Source organism: Oncorhynchus masou, chromosome 15, assembly GCF_036934945.1.
Source record: "Oncorhynchus masou masou isolate Uvic2021 chromosome 15, UVic_Omas_1.1, whole genome shotgun sequence".
NCBI lineage: Eukaryota > Metazoa > Chordata > Actinopteri > Salmoniformes > Salmonidae > Oncorhynchus > Oncorhynchus masou.
The window spans coordinates 53,421,025-53,441,278 of record NC_088226.1 but is presented as its reverse complement, the minus strand read 5'-3'; the positions used below and the strand labels follow the sequence as shown (position 1 = coordinate 53,441,278).

The following is a 20,254-nucleotide window of genomic DNA, read 5'->3' as shown; positions in this document are numbered from 1 at the left end:
TGTTTGTCTCTGGGGTAATTGGTGGTGTCTCGGGGGCCTGGCCTTGTGCAAACAGCCCTGTCCCTCTGATAGATGCAGTGTGAACCCATTGCTCTTAATGGCTGGATGTCCATGGAAGCGCCAGCGATTTCACAGCTGGAAAAATCTGTCCCTCAGCGACATGAGGATAGACATTGCATAGGAGTTGCATTATGTCTGTTTCATAATATATTTTCTGCTTATGTCATTCCCTACACCTCGAAGTCTAAGAGTTCAAATAATGTTTTAGCTGTTGACCAAGGTGAGTGCTTAGAGCTGGAGGTGGGTATTTCTTTAGGTCTTCAACCTGAGGAACAGTGTACCAATTCAACACTTCAGTAGATACAGAAGAGACACAAGTAGCATTGAAGCCAGATTATTGTTATGTAAATGTCCTTTAACCTAAATGTTCCTTGAGCTAGAAGCCAAAACAAATTTCCCCTCAGCCTCTCTGGAAAGGCTTTATGCAGACTGCCAGGTCAGAGGCACTCAGGGAATAGTCCCTCCTTGCCTGGCTGGTCTGCCAGGAGCTCTGTTCTGACCTTTGTGGGGCTGAAAAGTTACCAGTAGGGCTGTGACGATACCAGTATCGCAAAAAAACATTTAATGGAAAATGTTTAAACACGAGGCTGACCAAACTTTTTAGTCCTTTAAATACCTGATGTATGTCAAATATTGTGTTCTATAGCTTGGAAAATACATGTCACCCAGGATGACAACATAATGATGCTTGTTTCCAACATTAGGGCTGTTTTCCTAAAGAAGTTATATCCGCTCCGTGATTTGTTTCCTTGCCACGATACTAACGAGTATCGCGATACTGGTATCATCCCGGCTCTCGCTACCAGACCCGTTGAGTCCTGTTGTGCTGTATTTGTGTCTCTCCCCCAAACTCTACCCACTGTCTCTCTCTGTCACTCTCTTCCGCTCTCTGGTGCTATATTTTTTGGAAATTCTTTCTTTTCATTGCACATTCGTTTTCCTTTCTCTCTTTAACCGTTGTCTTGTCTATCACTCAGAGTTATGGTATTGTCTCGCTTTGTTAGAAGTGTCCTAACAGGGCTCTATGTGCCCAAAATCTTTATCTAAAGTTGGTCAGTGTTATTCACAATTACTATATTCTGGTTGAGTCAATTCTTAGGTTATCTGGAGCCAGTTTGAAGCAGAGTATCCCCTGTGAAGCCATCAGATCACCTCCCATACTTGGTGTGAGAGCAAGGATTCCCCTGTTATCACCCCAGACTAATTCGATAAGCAATGACCATGTCGGCTGTTAGCGGGGAGTTGTAAAAAGAGGGATACTTGGTGTCCAGCCCATTGTTCCAGATGTTTCTGGGAGGGGATCGGGGAGAGAGAGAGGAGAGGCACACAGCTCATCTGGCCCTCTGGGAGCCATTTCACTTCACTTCTGTCTCTTATTACTTCATTAAAAGCAGACATGACTGGGTTTGTTTCTGTGGGCCGGCCCAGCCTGGCCCAAATAGAGCAGGATGTCTCTTCAAAGCAGCCAGAGGCTGGGAACATCTATCAGAGAGGTGGGGTGGGGAGGGGAGTGGAAACCTAAGGAGTCAATGTAAGCACTTTGAGGTGGCTAAGAGCTCAATGTGAGAGAGAAAAGTGATTTACAGGATTACATGTGTTTTATGGCCGCTGTACCTGAGGGGAGAGAGAACGTTCACAACGTTCACAGCCAGTGCCAGTGTGGTTGTTTTTCTAACCCTGACTGGGACCCTGCTCGCCTCTATAACTAACAAATCACACGCAAGAGATTATATTATGACTGTTAGATGTTCCCCATGTGTACCAAGGTTCATTTGAAAGGGAGGAATCTTCCGCCCCAAAGAAGGATCTCATTTGATTTCCTGAAGAAGGTATTAACCTTCCTTTTTGGAGTTTATTTCAAATGTCCTCTACTTTGAAATAGTAAAGAATCCTCCATGGATTTCAGAAAGCCTGGATTTATTTGCTGTGATAGCTGCTCTGGTGAGGTCGAAGTCGAGGCTTGATCTGGCTGACATTGCATTGGTTCCTTTTGACCCCGTCTGGACCAGAATCATGTTCTGAATAATACAGGAAATACACTGTGGGTTTTCACAACATTGCAGCATCTGTCTTAAAACATTAGCTATGTTGGCCTAGCCAAGTGTCTATCATAGTACAGCGTAAAATCCCGAAATAACGAGAGAGAGAGAGAGAGAGAGAGAGAGAGAGAGAGAGAGAGAGAGAGAGAGAGAGAGAGAGAGAGAGAGAGAGAGAGAGAGAGAGAGAGAGAGAGAGAGAGAGAGAGAGAGAGAGAGAGAGAGAGAGAGAGAGAGAGAGAGAGAGAGAGAGAGAGAGAGAGAGAGAGAGATTCGCAAAACAAATATGAGAAAATTCTGCAGTTGAAATCAGTTCTTGACTGTTTATCCCAGTTGGTGGGTCAATTAATCATGTGGAATTAGCATCATTGAAAAGCACACTCAGCAAATTGAGGTTGAGGCTGACTACTTTTACACAGTTCTCTTTTTTCTATGATAATTTATGCATGAGATTTATCTTCTACGATCAAGTAATGTGCACGCTCCCCGTGCCCTGTAGGTTTTCTCATTAAAAATATCATATAATATATGTATTTTTGTGCATGACAATATTTCCTTTTTTGTCTGTTTAAATATTACTGACTAGCCATGAGACTGGGGGTGTAACGGTTCACCAAACCCACAGTTCCGTATGTACAGTATCAGACCTCAGGATAAGACCCAGATGCAGAGAGTTCGAATCACAGATGTTTATTAACAAAACAGGGGGCAGGCAGATGACAGGTCAAGGGCAGGCAGAGGTCAGTAATCCAGGGCAGAGTCAATAAGGTACAGAATGGCAGGCAGGCTCAGGGTCAGGACAGGCAAAGGTCAGTAATCCAGGGCAGTGTCAGACAGGTACAGAACGGCAGGCAGGCTCAGGGTCAGGACAGGCAGAGGTCAGTAATCCAGGGCAGTGTCAGACAGGTACAGAACGGCAGGCAGGCTCAGGGTCAGGACAGGCAGAGGTCAGTAATCCAGGGCAGTGTCAGACAGGTACAGAACTTGATTTTTTCCACATTATGTTGTGTTACAGCCTGAATTTCAAATGGAATTAATTCTGATTGTTTTGTCACTGGCCTACCCCCATAATGTCAAAGTGGAATTATGTTCTTCAAAATGTTTACAAATTAATTTAAAATGAAATGCTGAGATGTCTTGAGGCAATAAATTCAGGAGTAAAAATGTGCTAAACAACTCACATAATAAGTTGCATGGGACTCACTCTGTGTGCAATATTAGTGTGTAACACTAATATTTTTGAATGACTACCTTCATCTGGTTTCAGAGCTGGTCATGGGTGCACCTCAGCCACACTCAAGGTCCTAAATGATATCTTAACCGACATCGATAAGAAACATTACCGTGCAGCCGTGTTCATTGATCTGGCCAAGGCTTTCGACTCTGTCAATCACCACATCCTCATCGGCAGACTCGACAGCCTTGGTTTCTCAAATGATTGCCTCGCCTGGTTCACCAACTACTTCTCTGATAGAGTTCAGTGTGTCAAATCGGAGGGTCTGCTGTCCGGACCTCTGGCAGTCTCTATGGGGGTGCCACAGTGTTCAATTCTTGGACCGACTCTCTTCTCTGTATACATCAATGAGGTCGCTCTTGCTGCTGGTGAGTCTCTGATCCACCTCTACGCAGACGACACCATTCTGTATACTTCTGGCCCGTCTTTGGACACTGTGTTAACAACCCTCCAGGCAAGCTTCAATGCCATACAACTCTCCTTCCGTGGCCTCCAATTGCTCTTAAATACAAGTAAAACTAAATGCATGCACTTCAACCGATCGCTACCCGCTCCTACCCGCCTGTCCAACATCACTACTCTGGACGGCTCTGATTTAGAATACGTGGACAACTACAAATACTTAGGTGTCTGGTGAGACTGTAAACTCTCCTTCCAGACCCATATCAAATATCTCCAATCCAAAGTTAAATCTAGAATTGGCTTCCTATTTCGCAACAAAGCATCCTTCACTCATGCTGCCAAACATACCCTTGTAAAACTGACCATCCTACCAATCCTCGACTTTGGCGATGTCATTTACAAAATAGCCTCCAATACCCTACTCAACAAATTGGATGCAGTCTATCACAGTGCAATCCGTTTTGTCACCAAAGCCCCATATACTACCCACCATTGCGACCTGTACGCTCTCGTTGGCTGGCCCTCGCTTCATACTCGTCGCCAAACCCACTGGCTCCATGTCATCTACAAGACCCTGCTAGGTAAAGTCCCCCTTATCTCAGCTCGCTGGTCACCATAGCATCTCCCACCTGTAGCACACGCTCCAGCAGGTATATCTCTCTAGTCACCCCCAAAACCAATTCTTTCTTTGGCCGCCTCTCCTTCCAGTTCTCTGCTGCCAATGACTGGAACGAACTACAAAAAGCACTGAAACTGGAAACACTTATCTCCCTCACTAGCTTTAAGCACCAACTGTCAGAGCAGCTCACAGATTACTGCACCTGTACATAGCCCACCTATATTTTAGCCCAAACAACTACCTCTTTCCCTACTGTATTTAATTTATTTATTTTGCTCCTTTGCATCCCATTATTTTTATTTCTACTTTGCACATTCTTCCATTGCAAATCTACCATTTCAGTGTTTTATTTGCTTTATTGTATTTAATTTGCCACCATGGCCTTTTTTTGCCTTTACCTCCCTTATCCCACCTCATTTGCTCACATCGTATATAGACTTGTTTATACTGTATTATTGACTGTATGTTTGTTTTGCTCCATGTGTAACTCTGTGTCGTTGTATGTGTCGAACTGCTTTGCTTTATCTTGGCCAGGGTATTGTGTGTAGATGGGTGAGATGTTTTATTTATTGAATCCATTTTGAATTCAGGCTGTAACACAACACAATGTGGAATAAGTCATGCGGTATTAATACTTACTTGCCGCTTTTTGGGGTCACAGTTTGGTTTCGGTACAGCACGAACATTAAATGCCATTCACAATGCTCCTGGCATTGTCTGATGCCGCGTTTTGAACCATGTAGAAGTCGGAAATACCAGTTGGATGCATTCATGTGATTTGAACTCGGTGAGAAACACTGATTGGCTAATGGCCAACAAGCTGCCTCAACCATCAACTAAATGTACAGCTATCATGCTTGTAAAAAAAATTATAGAGTTCAGAAACCACATTAATAGATAACTTTTTATAATGTTTTGTTTTTGGATTTAACTACCAGAAATGAAATTTCCTTGGTAGGTGACATCAGAGGTCACCATGTGGGAGAAGTGGGTGCTAAGGATGATAGAGGAGTTTCCCAGTAGTAATTACCAGTTGGACGGCCGTTCAAATGGATTTCCACTTCTACCTTGGTTACGAATGCACCATGACACTTCCTCCTTCGGTGCCAGATGTGCACTTGTTACTCTGTAGCCCAGTCCATCTCCCACTCCATGGTAATGTGATTGGCTATCACTGTTAAGTAAGCACAACACAGGATGCATTGGCCATTCATTGAACATTTTGGCTTTGGCTTGCTTATATAGAGTGGGTACTATTTGTTTGCTGAAATGGGTGGAAGAGGGAAGTTTGTAAAGTGGCTCGAGAACATTCATGAGGGGCTGCCTGAAACCCCCTATTCTCAATCACAGAAAATGGGCACATATACATGACTATAAACCAAAGGCCGTAAAAAATATAAACATAGCCTTATTATCACTCTTGTAATTTATTTGGCCCGGTCAGAATCAGCTGCTTGAATGCAGAGGGGTAGACAATGTGTTGTTGTGACTTTGTGTTTCCAACTTGCACCGGTATACTGGGGTGATGTTGGCGTAAATCGTACAGAACTAGTTCCTGGCTGCGCCTCCCAAAAGGACAGTTTGAAATGCTTCAGTTAAGATTTTAATTTTGATTAACATGCGCATAGGCTTTAGTTGTTTGAACGGAATAGCCTAAAATGTTTTTTCAGCTCAGATTTATTCAAGAGGTATAGACCAGCGTAGTCATAACCTAGTGTTTTTTTTATATTCATTCGGGTGCACAGTGAGGACCATTTGGTAAGAATACGTGTACCATACCACCCCTACATGTGACCCATGAGTCTTAAATACCTACATATGTGAGTCTGCCAACACACACTCGCACACACATACATTAAGTTAGAATAAAAGCCCCCACCAATAGGTTTGTTGAGTCCCTCTAGGATGGTTGACAAGATAGCTTTTTCAGTAATTCTTCATGAACAGACTAGCAGATGTTTTAATGAGCTAAAACTGTTGTTATGAAGAGCATCCATCCTACAAAAAAAGCAAAGTAAGAAGCAATCACAAACACAGGAAGCCAATTAATGGTACCGTAAAGGCTTAATGTTCTCCAGACACACACATATAGATGGGTATAATCACCATATAGATGTGTACAATCACACACACACACACACACACACACACACACACACACACACACACACACACACACACACACACACACACACACACACACACACACACAATTGCTGTCATGCAATTAGAACGTTTGATGCTCTGTGAACACACAGCGCGGTGTAAAGTACATGTCTGCCTGTTCATGTGTTATTACACGGCCTAGTGCTAGTACCAATTGTCCCAGTGGGTATCATACAATATTCATTTGAAAGGAGACATTAAACATGTAATTATAATAAAACCAGAAGATTATGATATGGAGAGAGGTAAAGTTTGAGCAAGAAAATATGAAACTAGAGAAAAGGACGAAAATATGAAAAGATAGGTATAGTGCGATTTAATAAGGAATTTGTAGGCCTTCAGAAGATCCCAGATCCAGGTCTTTTGTGTTTTCCAGACCTTTTCAATGACACTACAAGACAATACAATATGCTCACATTCAGATTTTCAGAGTGATTTCCAACAGAGCAGTACAAATGAATATACTATTCGAAAAAGACAATCACTTGTTAGTCAGTGTGGCAGACAGGCAGACAGAGTGCAGTGTGTCAAATCGGAGGGCATGCTGTCCAGTCCACTGGCAGTCTCTATGGGGGTGCCACAGGGTTCAATTCTCGGGCCGACTCTTTTCTCTGTATATATCAATGATGTTGCTCTTGCTGCAGGCAATTCCCTGATCCACCTCTACGCAGACGACACCATTCTATATACTTCCGGCCCGTCCTTGGACACTGTGCTATCTAACCTCCAAACAAGCTTCAATGCCATACAACACTCCTTCCGTGGCCTCCAACTGCTCTTAAACGCTAGTAAAACCAAATGTATGCTTTTCAATCGTTCGCTGCCTGCACCTGCACGCCTGACTAGTATCACCACCCTGGATGTTTCCGACCTTGAATATGTGGACATCTTTAAGTACCTAGGTGTCTGGCTTGACTGTAAACTCTCCTTCCAGACTCATATCAAACATCTCCAATCGAAAATCAAATCCAGAATCGGCTTTCTATTCCGCAACAAAGCCTCCTTCACTCATGCCGCCAAACTTACCCTAGTAAAACTGACTATCCTACCGATCCTCAACTTTGGCGACGTCATCTACAAAATAGCTTCCAACACTCTACTCAGCAAACTGGATGCAGTTTATCACAGTGCCATCCGTTTTGTCACTAAAGCACCTTATACCACCCACCACTGCGACTTGTATGCTCTAGTCGACTGGCCCTCGCTCCATATTCATCGCCAGACCCACTGGTTCCAGGTCATCTACAAGTCCATGCTAGGTAAAGCCCCGCCTTATCTCAGTTCACTGGTCACGGTGGCAACACCCACCCATAGCACGCGCTCCAGCAGGTGTATCTCACTGATCATCCCTAAAGCCAACACCTCATTTGGCCGCCTTTCGTTCCAGTTTTCTGCTGCCTGTGATTGGAACGAATTGCAGAAATCGCTGAAGTTGGAAACTTTTATCTCCCTCACCAACTTCAAACATCTGCTATCTGAGCAGCTAACCGATCGCTGCAGCTGTACATAGTCTTATCGGTAAATAGCCCACCCAATTATACCTACCTCATCTCCATACTGTTTTTATTTATTTACTTTTCTGCTCTTTTGCACATCAATATATCTACCTGTACATGACCATCTGATCATTTATCACTCCAGTGTTAATCTGCAAAATTGTAATTATTTGCCTACCTCCTCATGCCTTTTGCACACAATGTATATAGACTCTTTTTTTCTACTGTGTTATTGACTTGTTTATTGTTTACTCAATGTGTAACTCTGTGTTGTCTGTTCACACTGCTATGCTTTATCTTGGCCAGGTCGCAGTTGCAAATGAGAACTTGTTCTCAACTAGCCTACCTGGTTAAATAACGGTGAAATAAAAAATAAAATAAAAAAGTGTAAAATATGAATGTAGCCACATACAGTACCAGTCAAAAGTTTGGACACACCTACTCATTCTACAATGTACAATAATAGTGAAGACATCAGAACTATGAAACATCACATATAGAATCATGTAGTAATCAAGGAAGTGTTAAACAAATCAAAATATTTTGTATATTTGAGATTCTTCAAAGTAACCACCCTTGCCTTGATGGAAGCTTTGCAAACTATTGGCATTCTCTCAACCAATTCACTTGGAATGTTTTTCTTTCAGTCTTGAAGGAGTTCCCACATATGTAGAGCATTTGTTGGCTGCTTTTCCTTCACTCTGCGGTCCTACTCCTCCCTAACCATCTCAATTGTGTTGAGGTTGGTTGATTGTGGAGGCCAGGTCATCTGATGCAGCACTCCATCACTCTACTTCTTGGTCAAATAGCCCTTACACAGCATAGAGGTGTGTTGGGTCATTGTCTTGTTGAAAAACAAATGATAGTCCCACTAAGCGCAAAGAAGATGGAATGGTGTATTGCTGCAGAATGCTGTGGTAGCTATGCTGGTTAAGTGTGTCTTGAATTCTAAATGATTCACTAACAGTGTCACCAGCAAAGCACCCCACACCATCACACCTCCTCCTCCATGCTTCACAGTGTGAAGTACACATGAGGGGTCATCCGTTCACCTACTCTGCATCTCATAAAGACACAGCGGTTGGAACCAAAAATCTCAAATTTCCACCCGTCTAATGTCCATTGCTTGTGTTTATTCAAACAAGCATGTCTTATCTTCTTTTTGGTGTCCTTTAGTTGTGGTTTCTTTGCAGCAATATGACAATGAAGGCCTGATTCGCACAGTCTCCTCTGAACAGTTAATGTTGAGATGTGTCTGTTACTTGAACTGAGTGAAGCTGTCATGCCTGCTCCCGCTCTCCCTCCATGGCGCTCTAGGGTGCCAGGCTGCCCAATATTATGCACTCCTGCCACCATCATTACGCAGACCTGCTTCCCTCGTCACACGCATCAGCGATTCATTGCACTTACCTGGACTCAATCACCTGTGCTATTTCTTCCCCTATATCTGTCTGTTCCCCAGCTCTGTTCCCCGCTTCAGCATTAATTGTTGTATGTTGTTGTGTTTCCTGGTTCTGACGCTGTTCCTTCTCTGTTCCATGTCTGTGCTATATTAAATGCTCACTCTCCGTATCTGCTTGTCTACTCCAGCGTCGGTTCTTACAGAAGCATTTATTTGGGCTGAAATTTCTGATGCTGGGAACTCTAACTTATCCTCTGCAGCATAGGTAACTCTCGGTCTTACTTTCCTGTGGCGGACCTCATGCGAGCCAGTTTCATCATAGCACTTAATGGTTTTTGAGACTACACTTGAAGAAACTTTCAAAGTTCTTGAAATGTTCCCGCATTGGCTGATGCCTTAAAGTAATGATGGACTATCGTTTCTCTTTCCTTATTTGAGCTGTTCTTGCCATAATATGGACTTGGTCTTTTACCAAAAGGGCTATCTTCTGTATACCACCCCTACTTTGTCACAACACAACTGATTGACTCAAACGCATTAAGAAGGAAAGAAATTCCACAAATTCACTTTTAACAAGGCACATCTGTGTCAGGATTTGGCCAGGGTTGTTCCGGTTTTTGGTCACTAGATGCCCCCATTGTGCTTTTTGACCTTTTGCTTTCCCTTGATCCCCATTATTATTTGCACCTGTGCCTCGTTTCCCCTGATTGTATTTAAACCCTTTGTTTCCCTCAGTTCTTTGCTCTGTGTTTGTATGTTAGCACCCGGCCCTAGTATTCTGTGTACTCTTGTTGATCCCGGTGGACGCTCTTGTGGAATTCTGTTTTTTGTTCTTGTTTATTTATTTTTGAGTATCTTTTGAGGCTTTTTATGCTATACCTACCACCTTGTGGATTTACCTTTTTGTCTTGGAGGATTACCTTGTGGATTACATTGTTCTTGTGGAATTCCTTTTGAGCTTGTGGAGTTACAAGATTTCCTGAAGGACTTCACTTTTTACTTTATTAAATACACCATCTCAAGTACTGCTGTGTCTGCCTCATCTTCTGGGTTCTGCTGACTATTCGTGGCTCAGTTGGTTAAGTGACTGTTTCTCACTCCGGAGACCCGGGTTTGTAACCGGGTCCTGACAATCTGTTAATTGAAATGCATTCCAGGTCACCACAGTACCTCATGAAGCTGGTTGAGAGAGTGACTCCCAACTGGCGCAGCAGTCTAAGGCACTGCATCTCAGTGCTAGAGGCATCACTACAGACCCTGGTTTGATTCCAGGTTGTATCAGAACTGGCTGTGATTGGGAGTCCCATAGGGCGGTGCACAATTGGCCCAGCGTCATTAGGGTTTGGCCGGGGTAGGCCGTCATTGTAACTAAGAATTTGTTCTTAATTGACTTTTCTAGTTTAATAAAGTAAAAAAAAAAATGAGAATGCCAAGAGTGTGCAAAGCTGTTATCAAGGGTGGCTACTTTGAAGAATATAAAATATATTTAGATTTGTTTAACTCTTTTTTTTGTTACTACGTGATTCCATGTGTTATTTCATAGTTTTGATGTCTTCACTATTATTCTACAATGAAAATAGAAGATATTAAAAATAAAGAAAAACCTTGGAATGAGTAGGCGTGTTCAAACTTTTGACTGGTTCTGTAGGTAGAGGTCAATCAGTCGTAACTACGTTGCCGTGGTTCCTCTCTTACACAACATGAAATTGATTTAAGCCATATATAATTAACGAGCCATCTGAGTTGATTAGGCCATAGACACAGCCGGGGACATTTAATTGTATTTTTCAACTCCTTCACTTCTAGCCCTTATGCTCCACAATGTAGCTACAGTATCTCTCCACACAACGTTTAATTGCAGCCAATCGTTTTTCTCCGTGAACTCATGAATATGTCTATTAAATTAGACTTTTCATTTGTGGAAATGTAATTATATTAAAAGGTTTAATGTGCTTATCACACCTCACAGGGTCTCAATGTAGTGGGACTCTGAGAGGCTGAAGTGGGGGAAGGGAAGGGGCAGAGGGCCAGGGTTTAGTTTAGTACATGATGAAGGAAAAATAATGGCATCTAGTTGAATACTTTGGGGTACATAAACTGGCCCATAATCACTTAACCTGTGTGGTATCAGCAATCAGTAAGATTGGACCTTGTACTTAATGAGTAAGTGGACTGTAGACCATGATCAGTTACCTCCTCTCAATGGGAAATGCAAAGCACTTTCATAAAATGTGCCTACTGTACAGTATGTGAATACAAACAATTATTTCTACTGAACCAGCAGCATTAGTTTTAAATCATATCAAATTGAAATCCCTAGTCTATTGGTGATATTTAGACAGTGCAAAAAAGTGTTGCATTGTCTCCAGTAGGGCAGCAACATAATCTGCCTTGCTGATGTAGGAACTGCCCCAGAGGCAGCAACATCAATAGTGTGCCCTGTGCTATAGAATATAGTACAGTACTATTGATGTTACAGCCTCTTCATCCAATAAATCCTTGCATGTTGAGGGTATGGAAGACCAGAAAAACCTTGCGTTTTCACCCGAACCCAAAACATCACTGGTCGTTGTATGAGTTATGATCCGTGATCAATTGAAATAGTTGTTGGCCCACACACCGTCCATTCCTCTGTGGCGGAAGGCTTAGCCTAAACTGTACCAGTATTCACTTTCCACAAAGGCAAATTCAGCTCTGTTCTTATAATACTTGGATATGCCATTCCCATTCCCTTTGAATGGGCCTTATCAGGTTCTTCACATAGTTTCCTTTCTGGTGGTTGTGCAGTAGTTGCTGATGTTTTTTACTTCCTCATTTTGTTTCACTAGTCAGATGAACCAACATTTGGAACAACACACGAGACTATAGTTGCTTATTGCTACTGTCACGCTCTGACCTTAGAGATCCTTATTATTCTCTATGTTTGGTTAGGTCAGGGTGTGACTCGGGTGGGAAAATCTACGTTTTCTATTTATTTGCTGTTTTGCAGAGTGTAGTTCCCAATCAGAGGCAGCTGTCTAACGTTGTCTCTGATTGGGGATCATATAAAAGTTGTGATTTTCTGTTTGGGTTTTGTAGGGTGTTATTTTCTGTTTAGTGTTTGTGCCTGACGGAACTGTTCGCGTTTTGAATTTTGTTATTTTTGTTCGAGTGTTTCTTGAAAATAAATATCATGAACACTTTCCACACTGCGCCTTGGTCCACTCTTCCTTCCACCGACGACGAGCGTTACAGCTACCTTTTGTTTAACAGGAATGCCCTCATTTGTTTTTGTGTTATTGATCTGTGCAAAAGCAAATATTCCCATAGGACAAATGTTTTATTTTACTAGGCAAGTCAGTTAACAAGTTCTTATTTTCAATGACAGCCTAGGAACATTGGGGTAACTGCCTTGTACAGGGGCAGAATGATAGATTTGTATCTTATCAGCTCAGGATTTGATCTTGCAAACTTGCAGTTAGTAGTCCAACACTCTAACCACTAGGCCACCTGCCTGGTCAGATGTTATAATGCTGGAAAGGGAAAAACATACAAGTTAAAATCTTAACTCTGTCTACTAATGTGCTGATATCATTGGGGTTTTCCCTCTTGTTTCCACATCATTAACATTTTGTTTGGGGGGGCTGGAGACCTCCACTACTCACACTACTACACTTCCTGACACAGTGCTATTTGTATTACTGATGAATATTTACGTGTTATGTCCTATGTCAATATTAACTTGTTTAAAACGGTGTGAGTATCCAAATATGTATTGTTTGCTATAGCATTCATCTTTCTATTGTGTTTTGCTTGAAAAGTGGAGCAGTGCAGAATTGGATGTGGCTTATTTTCAGATAGGATGACTTCATTTGACCTCTGACCTGTGTGTTGCAGGAAATGCAGGGTCAGATGGGCTGGACAACAGACTGGGGGGGGTGGGTGGAGAAGGGCAGTGGGACGAGAGAAGAGGCCAGCGGAGAGTGTGACGATGAGGACGGATGTCAAGGATCTGGAGATGAAGACTTTACCAGTGAGTCAGAAACCCCCTCTTTAATTCCTTTTTTCTTTTTTTTACTCCTCTCTCCTCTCCTTTTCCTCAGCTGCCTATAATTCCTCCCCTCCCTCCCCATATTCTGTCCTACCTCAATCAGACCCCCTGTAGATGAGACTGCTGCTAGTGTCAGATGTCAGAGACTCATGTTAAAAGCTGTCTGTGCCACGAGTCAGATGGTTATTCACTACAACACAGTATGTTGTGGTTGCGTCAGCAACCTTTTCCTCTCTCGCAGATGGAGCCATGTCTATACCTTCCCCTTGTGACATTATATGCTGCTATACGCAAATTGAAATTAGAACAGGCTGTCAAAAGCTGTCAGTGTCGTATGTCATCTCATTGACATGTCATCAGTAAACATATCTGCCTCGTGTGGGTTTAACCACAGTGTGGAATACTGCTTGATTTGATTTGTTGTAGAATATTTAAATTACTTCAAGTCGAATTGTAATTGAATGCTTTGTGGTATAACTGGCTCATGTCATGGCTGTACACCAGCACTACTGCAATACAAATGATTAACTATTGTATACACAGACTCATAAACACTCTCACTCTGTCTTTGTAAGAGCTGTCTTTGTGAAAGCAACTTGACCAGAATAGATGTGAAAAAAGTTGATTGCAGATTGCTCGTTTATCCAGTCTCTTATTCAGATCATGAGAGAGAGAACAAGAAGAGAGAGAGAAGCAAGGGAGTGAGAGAGAAGAGGAGAGAAGGATTGACCCTTGGTTTAGACAGTGGCTCTAAGATCTGTGGAGCATGTACAGTACAGTGCCTTTGGAAAGTATTGAGACGCCTTGACTTTTTTCACATTTTGTTACGTTACAACATTATTCTAAAATGGATTACCCCCCCCCCCCCAATCAATCTACACACAATACCCCATAATGACAAAGCAAAAACTGGTTTTATGACATTTTTGCAAATGTATTAAAAATAAAAAACATAAATGTAACATTGACAAGTATGCAGACCCTTTACTCATTACTTTGTTGAAGCACCTTTGGCAGCGATTACAGCATTGAGTATTCTTGGGTATGACGCTACAAGCTTGGCACATCTGTATTTGGGGAGTTTTCCCATTCTTCTCTGCAGATCCTCTCAAGCTATGTCTGATAAGATGGGGAGTGTTGCTGCACAGCTATTTTCAGGTCTCTCCAGAGATGTTCGATCGGGTTCCAGTCTGGGTGGGCCATTCAAGGACATTCAGAGACTTGTCCTGAAACCACTCCTGCGTTGTCTTGGCTGTGTGCTTAGGGTCGTTGTCCTGTTGGAATGTGAATGTTCGCCCCAGTCTGAGGTCCTGAGTGCACTGGAGCAGGTTTTCATCAAGGATCTCTCTGTACTTTGCTCCGTTCATCTTTGCCTCGATCCTGACTAGTCTCCCAGTCCCTGCCGCTAAAAAAACATCCCTACAGCATGATGCTGCCACCACCATGCTTCACGGTAAAGATGGTGCCAGGTTTCCTCCCGATGTGATGCTTGGTATTCAGGTCAAATCTTGGTTTCATCAGATCAGAGAATATTGTCTCATGGTCTGAGAGTCCTTTAGGTGCTTTTTGGCAAACTCCAAGCGGGCTGTCATGTGCCTTTTACTGATGAGTGGCTTTCGTCTGATCACTCTACCATGAAGGCCTAATTGGTGGAGTGCTGCAGGGATGGTTGTCCTTCTGGAGGGTTCTCCCATCTCCACAGAGGAACTCTATAGCTCTGTCAGTGACCATTGGGTTCTTGGTCACCTCCTTGACTAAGACCCTTCTACCCCGATTGCTCAGTTTGGCCAGAGAGCCAGCTCTAGAAAGAGTCTTGGTGGTTCCAAGAATGATGGAGGCCACTGTGTTCTTGGGGATCTTCAATGCTGCAGAAATGTTTTGGTACCCTTCCCCAGATCTGTACTTCGACACAATCCTGTCTCGGAGCTCTACGGACAATTCCTTCAACCTCATGGCTTGGTTTTAGCTCTGACATGCAACTGTGGAACCTTATGTTGACAGGTGTGTGCCTTTCCAAATCATGTCCATTCAATTGAATTTACCACAGGTGGACTCCAATCAGGTTGTGGAAACATCTCAAGGATGATGAATGGAAACAGGATGCACCTGAACTCAATTTCGAGTTTCATAGCAAAGGGTCTGAATACTTGTGTAAATAAGGTAACTGTTTTTTAAAAATGTTTTATGCCTTTGCAAAACTTTCTGAAAACCAGTTTTTTATTTGTCATTTAAAAAAATACATTTTTTAACATTTTATTTCACCTTTATTTAACCAGGTAGGCTAGTTGAGAACAAGTTCTCATTTGCAACTGCGACCTGGACAAGATAAAGCATAGCAATTCGACACATACAACAACACAGCGTTACACATTGAGTAAACAAAACATAGTCAATAATACAGTAGAACAAAAGAAAACAAAAAGTCTATTTACAGTGAGTGCAAATGAGGTAAGATAAGACAATAAATAGGCCATGGTGGTGAAGTAATTACAAAATAGCAATTAAACACTGGAATGGTAGATGTGCAGAATATGAATGTGCAAGTAGAGATACTGGGGTGCAAAGAAGCAAGATAAATAAATAAATACAGTATGGGGATGAGGTAGGTAGGTAGATGGGCTGTTTACAGATGGGCTATGTACAGGTGCAGTGATCTGTGAGCTGCTCTGACAACTGGTGCTTAATTTAAAGCTAGTGAGGGAGATATGAGTCTCCAGCTTCAGAGATTTTTGCACTTCGTTCCAGTCATTGGCAGCAGAGAACTGGAAGGAAAGACGACCAATAGAGGAATTGGCTTTGGGGGTGACCAGTGAGATATACCTGCTGGAGCGCGTGCTACGAGTGGGTGCTGCTATGGTGACCAGTGAGCTGAGATAAGGCGGGGCTTTACCTAGCAGAGACTTGTAGATAACCTGTAGCCAGTGGGTTTGGTGACGAGTATGAAGCAAGGGCAAACCAACGAGAGCGTACAGGTCGCAATGGTGGGTAGAGTATTGGGCTTTGGTGACAAAATGGATGGCACTGTGATAGACTGCAACCAGTTTGTTGAGTAGAGTGTTGGAGGCTATTTTGTAAATGACATTGCCGAAGTCAAGGATCGGTAGGATGGTCAGTTTTACGAGGGTATGTTTGGCAGCATGAGTGAAGGATGCTTTGTTGCGATATAGCTGATTCTAGATTTAATTTTGGATTGGAGATGCTTAATGTGAGTCTGGAAGGAGAGTTTGTCCACGTATTCTAAGTCAGAGCCGTCCAGAGTAGTGATGCTGGACGGGCGAGCAGGTGCAGGCAGTGATCGATTGAATCGCATGCATTTAATTTTACTTGCATTTAAGAGCAGCTGGAGGCCACGGAAAGAGAGTTGTATGGCATCGTCTGGAGGTTAGTTAACACAGTGTCCAAAGTGGGGCCAGAAGTATACAGAATGGTGTCGTCTGCGTAGAGGTGGATCAGAGACTCACCAGCAGCAAGAGTAACATCATTGATGTATACAGAGAAGAGAGTCGGCCCGAGAATTGAACCCTGTGGCACACCCATAGACTGCCAGAGTCCGGACAACAGGCCCTCCGATTTGACACACTGAACTCTATCTTGAGAAGTAGTTGGTAAACCAGGCGAGGCAATCATTTGAGAAAACCAAGGCTGTCGAGTCTGCCAATAAGAATGTGGTGATTGACAGAGTCGAAAGCCTTTGCCAAGACGATGAATACGGCTGCACAGTAATGTCTCTTATCGATGGTGGTTATGATGTCATTTAGGACCTTGAGCATGGCTAAGGTGCACCCATGACCAGCTCTGAAACCAGATTGCATAGCGGAGAAGATACGGTGGGATTCTAAATGGTCGGTAATCTGTTTTTAACTTGGCTTTCGAAGACCTTAGAAAGACAGGGTAGGATAGGTATAGGTCTGTAACAGTTTGTGTCTAGAGTGTCACTCCATTTGAAGAGGGGGATGACCGCGGCAGCTTTCCAATCTTTTGGAATCTCAGACGAGGTTGAACAGGCTAGTAATAGGGGTTGCAACAATTTCGGCAGATCATTTTAGAAAGAGAGGGTCCAGGTTGTCTATCCCGGTGATTTGTATGGGGCCAGATTTTGCAGCTCTTTCAGAACATCAGCTATCTGGATTTGTCTGAAGCAGAAATGGTGGGGGCGTTGGCGGGTTGCTGTGGAGGGTGCCGGGCAAGTTGACCGGGTAGGGGTAGCCAGATGGAAAGCATGGCCAGTCGTAGAGAAATGCTTATTAATTATAGTCGATTTGTCAATGGTGAAAGTGTTTCATAGCCTCAGAGCAGTGGGCAGCTGGGAGGAGGTGCTCTTATTCTCCATGGACTTTAGTGTCCCAAAACGTTTTTAGTTAGTACTACAGGATGCAAATATCTGTTTGAAAAAGCTAGCCTTAGCTTTTTTATCAGCCTGTGTATATTTGTTCCTAACTTCCCTGAAAAGTTGCATATTTGATGCTAATGCAGAACGCCACAGGATGTTTTTGTGCTGGTCAAGGGCAGACAGGTCTGGAGTGAACCAATGACTATATCTATTCCTAGTTATACATTTTCTGAGTGGGGCATGCTTATTTAAGATTGTGAGGAAGGCACTTTTAAAGAATAGCCAGGCATCATCTACTGACGGGATGAGGTCAATGTCATTCCAGGATACCCCGGCCAGGTCGATTAGAAAGGCCTGCTCGCAGAAGTGTTTTAGGGAGCATTTGACAGTGATGAGGGGTGGTCGTTTGGCATCAGTTGGAGCATGTCAATGTCACATAAAGAACGATAGCTGGTGAGTGTGTTGGTGATGTTGTTTGCTTAAGATGTAGGGAATGCTCAGCAATCCAAAAATGGTTCTGTGAAAGTTTTCAGAACATTCGTTAGGTCGCGGGTCCTCAGAACATAAAAACTGATTATAGAAAGTTTGTGTAAAATCTTCGCCTGATGTTGCAAGAACATTCCTTTTACTTTTACTTCACTACATTCCGAAATAAAATAATGTACTTTTTACTCCATACATTTATCCTGACACCCAAAAGTACTTGTTACATTTTTAATGCTTAGCAGGACCGGGAAAATGGTCCTATTCATGCACTTAGAGAACATCCCTGATCATCCCTACTGCCTCTGACCTGGCAGACTAACTTAACACAAATGCTTAATTTGTAAAATGTACAATGATGTCTGAGTGTTGGAGTGTGCTCCTGGTTATCTGTAAATAAAAAACACGCAAATTGTGCCGTTTGCTTAATAAATTATTTATACTTTTACTTTTGATACTTCAGTATCTTTTTGCAATTACATTTACTTTTGATACTTGAGTATAATATTTAAAACCAAATACTTTTAGACTTTTACTCAAGTAGTATTCTACCGGGGGACTTTTACTTGAGTCATTTTCTATTAAGGTATCTTTACTTTTACTCAAGCAGGAAAATTGGGTACTTTTTCCACCACTGATTGTGGGGACATCACAAATAATATGTTCCCAAAACAACTGTCCAGTTGGGCTGACATTCAGATCATGTTTGTTTCAGGGTGCACAAAACATTCCCATGATGTTGCAAGAATGTTAACAGAACTATCTATCCAATTTCTTAAAAGGTTCCCAGAACATGTAATTGGGTTGTGGGAACATTGTGGGTACATTACAAATGTGTTCTGGGAATGTTCTTGTAACATCAGGTGAATGTTTTTTGCACCCTAAACGAAACATTGTAGAATCATCCACACAACTGGACTGTTTTTGTGTTTGGGAACATATATTTTGTGATGTCCGCACAATGCTCTCAGCAGACTGTTCCCACAACTGAATAAAACCTTATGGGAACCTTTAAAGAACAGGATAAATGTGTTCTAGGAATGTTTCTTGCAACATCAGGCATATGTTTTATACAAACCACCTATAATTATCAGTACAACTGGAACCTTATGAATATTCTGGGAACTTTCACAGAACTAATGATGCACCGATATGACATTTTGGGCTGATACCGATATCCGATATTTTCCTTGCCCCCCCCCAAAACGATACCGACAACAGATATTTAAAATTGTAGTACCATTTTTAAGCATTCTAGTACAGTTAAATAGTTAACCCACACACATGGACGTAGTGGTATAAGGCACTGCATCTCAGTTCAAGAGGCGTCACTACAGTCCCTGGTTCGAATCCATGCTGGATCACATCCGGCTGTGATTGGGAGTCCCATAGGGTGGCGCACAGTTGGCCCAGTGTCGTCCGGGCCGTCATTGTAAATAAGAATTTGTTCTTAACTGACTTGCCTAGTTATATAAAGGTTATACACATACACACACACCATACTGACCAAAAAGTTATTCTGTTGGCATTCACGAATGTCCCCATTACCAGTAAAACATAATCACATAATTGCTGTGCTATTTTGTTGTTAATTTGCTCAGTCGTTTCATTCTCATCCAGGATTTCTGTGGAACACCATTTGGGTCTTCGCGTGTCAAAAAAGATACACATCAAATAACACTATTGGACGTGTCAAATAAGCTTGTTAACCAATCAGGACCTGAATATGACTGCACATCACATAATAATTTAATGCGTTCATTATTTTTTTACGTAGTCATTACACATTGATTACACTATCACTTGCATTTCATATGTCACAACGATTCATCGATACGTATGCTATGATGCTGGTAAAGGTGCTTCGTGCACCTACAGTGGTGGTCATAAAAGAAAGCTAGCCAGCTCATGGATGCAAACAATGTTCTTCTCCAAAAATATAGCAAAATGACACAGCTAGCTAACTATATAGCTAGGTGTCATCATCTAAAATATC

General features: G+C 42.5%; 1 protein-coding gene across 1 annotated transcript in view; it reads left to right on the top strand.

Annotated features, from left to right (window-relative positions):
* Nucleotides 1–20,254, top strand: part of LOC135556879 (glypican-5-like) — a 140,282-nt gene that overhangs the window by 82,709 nt on the left and 37,319 nt on the right. The window contains exon 8 of the mRNA XM_064990296.1: nucleotides 13,292–13,427. Coding sequence (XP_064846368.1) covers nucleotides 13,292–13,427 — 136 coding nt within the window. The remainder of the gene's footprint in view (nucleotides 1–13,291; nucleotides 13,428–20,254) is intronic.